Source organism: Nelumbo lutea, chromosome 1 (assembly GCF_056320005.1).
Source record: "Nelumbo lutea isolate HS-2025 chromosome 1, American lotus-T2T, whole genome shotgun sequence".
Lineage (NCBI taxonomy): Eukaryota > Viridiplantae > Streptophyta > Magnoliopsida > Proteales > Nelumbonaceae > Nelumbo > Nelumbo lutea.
Window position 1 is genome coordinate 162415838 of NC_142684.1, and position 5016 is coordinate 162420853.

General features: G+C 38.3%; 1 protein-coding gene across 1 annotated transcript; it reads left to right on the top strand.

The window, feature by feature from the left end:
• The first annotated feature begins 1522 nt into the window (after nucleotides 1-1522).
• On the top strand, nucleotides 1523-3787 carry LOC148878807 (cocosin 1-like). Its single transcript, XM_088960191.1, has 4 exons — nucleotides 1523-1913; nucleotides 2036-2547; nucleotides 2649-3104; nucleotides 3229-3787. Exons 1-4 carry the CDS (start codon nucleotides 1574-1576, stop codon nucleotides 3622-3624), a joined length of 1704 nt encoding a protein of 567 aa, XP_088816317.1. The 5' UTR covers nucleotides 1523-1573; the 3' UTR covers nucleotides 3625-3787.
• Nucleotides 3788-5016: the final 1229 nt, after the last annotated feature.

The following is a 5016-nucleotide window of genomic DNA, read 5'->3' on the forward strand; positions in this document are numbered from 1 at the left end:
CCCTACAGGGAGTGTTTCAGGGTTTGGCCTAGTTCAAGGTATAAACCGACCCCTTTGAACCAGTTTCAAAGAAAAAGTAAAAAAAAAAAAAAAGGCAAACAAATATAAGTACCGATATGCCCCTATCTGTGTACCAGTCTGTATCGATATTTTGAACATTTCTCCTAGATATTTAAGCAAGCAAGCTCCCATTAAGAAGTTTAAGAGAAGATTTGTAAGTTTGTCACGAGGAACCGTGTAAAAGAGTAAAGGGAGAAAATATGATATTTAATGGACAAATTTTTAAATTTCAGAACACTACTTTTACAAAAAAAAAAAAAAAATGCAGACATGTAAAAGTTGTTTAATCAAATATCACATACCCATGAAATTTAATCTCCAAAGATATTAAATCTCAGCACTTTGTCATCATAGACTTTAGTAGCTTTGTCTCCATTAGAAACAATGATAAGACATCAAAATTGTATGAAGTATATATTACTGGATGGGAATGGAAAAAAGAAAAAGAGAAGGCCGGCCGAGGTCCAATAAGACATTTGAACAAAATTAGGCAGAAATTAAAAGAAACAGATTACTAGCGTCATGGGCATATTCTAATGAATTGGTCTAGCAGCTGAATTCGATCAAAGTCATGAACTTATTCTTCGCGGAGGTGTTTGGAGGCAATGAGTTAAACCAAACATAAAGCATTATTCGAATTGTCATCGATGGTTTCATAAATAATAGCTTACAACTCGGTAGCCTATAGGATGTGATAGGCAATTTTTCTGTTTAAATTAATGAATCACGACCTGGCCTGACCAAAATTGAAAATAAGTCTACGAAAACAACTTGTCCACTTCAATCTAAACATTAATTTCCTTATTACATACCTTTGGAGTTGCATTGCTTTCTTGGTGATAGTGTAACTAAATCATTCTTATGGTTGGTGGGGCTTTGGGCAGCCCAAGAAATAGACAGATGTGTCACCATTCACATTGCATGGCTACCAAATCTTTACGATTTGGCCATTCTGTTCCAAATAAATCATTTGTTCTTTCTCTTCTCTTCTGTGTCTTTTCTGCATGAAAAAGTAGAGGCCTCTGCTTATACTTGCTAGGTTAGGTTATATGAGATACTATGTATATATTTCTGTTTTTCTTGGATGGTCCTGGTGGTACGTGTCTTTGATTCATAAATCAAAGACATTTTGGGTCATGGCCAAGACTGATGAATTAACGAAACATATCCGTGCCACCATATCTACTAGTAGTAGAGCATTTTAATTTCAGATGATGTATATATGTAGAGAGAGAGTAAGAGATTTTATCTTGTCATTAAATATATATCAATGGACACAAAACAGTGGTCCAATTATATATTTACACATGTTTGAAGTACCAAGCGATCAATGCAGACATGTGTTCTTCAAAATGACAAGGTAGAACCATGCAATGTGAATGGTGGCTGAAGGGCATTACTCAGGTGTCAACCTCTAATGTACCCATCTTCTCTATAAATACCTGATCATTCTATTCGCCGCTTCACCACGGCTTGGTAGTGCAAATTCTCTCTTCACCTGTTTCTATAAATCATGGCTAAATCATGTCTGCTTTCTCTTGGTATCTGTCTCTTTATTCTGTTTCATGGCTGCCTAGCTCTCAGGCCATACAATTCTCACCAAGGCCAAGGTTGGAGTACTCGGCCTGATCACCAGTCTCGAGGAGAACAAAGTGAGTGCCAGATCAATAGCCTTGATGCCCTTGAACCATCTCGTAGAATTGAAGCCGAGGCTGGCCAATTTGAAATTTGGGATGACAACAATGAACAGTTCAGGTGTGCTGGGGTTGCAGCTTATCGGGTTACTATCCAGCCCAAGGGCCTCTCCTTACCTGTCTATCACAATCAACCTAGGATCCTCTACATTGTCCAAGGCTAGTTCACTGAATCCCTTTCTGCATTGCTACTAACTTATTGTGGTCTATGCATGTTATATTATCATATACCATTCAATTAAACATGTGTTATGACTTACGTGCTTGAAATCCACGTACAGGTAGGGGAGTTTTAGGATTATCAATCCCCGGTTGCCCTGAAACGTTCCAATTATTCCAGCGAGATGAACAATCCGAGGAAGAAGGTTGTAGAAGCCAAAGATCAGAGGATGAAGGCAGTAGCAGTCAAAGATCAAAGGATCAAGGTGGTAAAAGTCATCAATCGGAGGATCAAGACAGTAGAAGACAAAAATCTGGGGAACAATACAGCAAAAGCCAACATTCAGAGGATCAAGACAGTAGAAGACATAAATCTGAGAGCAGAAGCCAAGGAAGCAAAAGTCAACAATCACAACATCAAAGTAGCACAAGCCGAAAATCCGTGGATCAACACTGTAGAAACCATAGATCCGAGGACTTTTACCAACAACCAAGATTCTTCAAGGAGGGAGACATCCTAATGGTGCCAAATGGAGTTTCCTATTGGGTCTACAATGATGGTGATACGCCACTTGTTGCAATTGCCGTCATTGACACCCGTAATAATTTCAACCAACTTGATCGAAAAGTGAGAGTAAGTAAGCTGACTCACTAGCATTCATTTAATTATTTTATGCATGAATGCAAAATCTAATAAGGCTTATGACTGATTTTCTATTCAAATGCTTGCTAAAGAATTTCTGGCTTGCTGGTAACATACAAGAACAACAAGAGGAAGAACAACGAAGAGAATCTTCGTCATCCAAGAGTGAGGAAGTTGGGCAAGAGAGCTCGAACAATGTTTTTAGTGGCTTTGATGCAAAGATATTAGCTCAGGCTTTTGGAGTGACAAAGGAGACGGTGAGAAAGCTACGAAGGAAAAATGACGAGAGGGGACCAATCATCCAAGTTGAAAGGGGACTTCAGGTGATAAAGTCAATATCGAGTAAAGAGCAAGAAAGACAACAAGAAACTAATGCAAATGGTTTAGAGGAGACTCTTTGCAACATGAGGCTCAGACAGAATATTGGGAAAGCCACGAGTTCCGATGTTTACACTCCTTTTGGGGGACGTGTGACCAACGTTAACAGCCAAAGCCTCCCCATTCTTGGCCTCTATGAACTTAGTGCTGAGAGAGGACATCTCTACAAGGTTAGGTTCTAATAAACATAATCATCTTTTTGTATAGTATTGTTTGATTGAATGATTTTTTACTTTTGTGCTTTATTGGAACTTACGTACTAAATTGGTTTTGATGCATGATTTGTATATAAAGAATGCGATAATGTCTCCTCATTGGAACGTAAACGCACACAGCCTGATGTACGTTCTTAGGGGTGAAGCCCGGGTTCAGATCGTTGGAAACTCTGGTCAGACTGCCTATGATGGACAGCTTTGTGAAGGCCAACTAATCGTCATTCCTCAAAACTTTGCTGTAGTGAAACAGGCAGGAGACAATGGATTTGAATGGGTTTCAATTAAGACCAGTGACAATGCAGTGAGAAGTCCACTTGTTGGAAGGACTTCTGCCATTCGGGCCATGCCAGAAGAGGTCCTGGTAAATGTTTACCAGATTTCCAATGAAGAAGCAAGGAAGTTAAAGTACAACAGAGAGGAAACGTGTGTCTTAGCACCAAATTTTGAATTCAACGGAAGGTTTTCTGTAATGTAAAATAATAGCCATAAAGGAGAGTTATTTCAAGAATAATAAAGCTTTATAGGCACGGAAGTTGTTACGTATTTATAGATGTTTGAACTCCTCAACTTTGTATTATGAGTTTTTATAACTTGCTTTGGGTAATAAATAAAGGAAAAACTTTCTTTGTGCTGTCCAATTTTGTTTCAATTTTATTAGTTGATTCTTCAGTAGTTCTGTGTGCGGGTAAGCAATGCAGGGGGTGGCCTAGCATGGTTATATCATTTCATTGCAATCCATTCAAAACAAATACCTAAGTAATCAGCTTTAATTTCCTGGATTTGGTTGCTGGCCTCATTGAGGCATTTTTTCGAACAGTGGGATTTACCGGTGGTTAAGCAGGGCAAGGGTGGTCTAGCATGTGGGCTGGGTGTGCCCGAGTGGAAGGATGGCATACACAACTCAAGGGAAAGGGGTCTTCTGTCTATGCTGCACTTGTAGAAGGAGATGTTGGGCCAAGCTACGCAACCTAGCATTTTGGGATGTGTTGGTGAATGGGTTGGAGAGGATTTTTATGGACTTGGTCCTTTGATACAATTCGTTGAACAGGTGGCGGTTATCTATGTGAACAATTTGTGGAAATTGCTGGTTTTTAATAGGGTTGAGAAGGGTAAAATGGGGTTTTTAAAAAATAAATAGGCCACATAACATCATCTTTAACTGTCACTCACATTTTTGAAATATAGCGTATATTTAAGGTTACTGGTGTCAACCCCTATGGTATGTATAGTCCATTTGCAAAACTCAAGGTATCTTAAATTAATTAACCAAAACCAAGGATATGTTTAAGTCTTTGATCCTAAGATAATACAAGACTCGATAACTGGCCTGCTGAGCGGTTCAACCAATTAGGTTGATAGGTTGTTGATCGAGCCAACAGGTTTTTGAAACGTAGTGGATTAGATGTCTACACAAACAAGGATTCTGATGGGGTTAGTAGTCATTGGTTTGGAAAGATTGGTTGGATCATCGACAGATGAAAAGATATATAGGATTTAAAAAGGTTTTTATAGCAAGTATTTTTAGGAAGATCGTCTTAAATAAGATGTAATATGATTTTGGGATCTTGTCTCTAGGGATCTAGATCATTTGGTCTTTGTCTACCATGGTCTACGAAGCTGTTAAATAAAAGATTTTAGGTGCAGAAAGGTAGAGACACATAGTGAATGGAGGGCCATAATGAAAAGCTTTAGAGACACACACTTTGCTTGATCTAGATCGTTCATGTTAAAGATACACACTTTGATAGATCTAGATCGTTCTTGTTTAATGTTTTAATCTAACTAATAAAGCTGTACATGTGTTGCACATGGCAATGTTTCTATTTTTACTAATAATAATTTTTATTTTTCAAACATATTTGCTTTT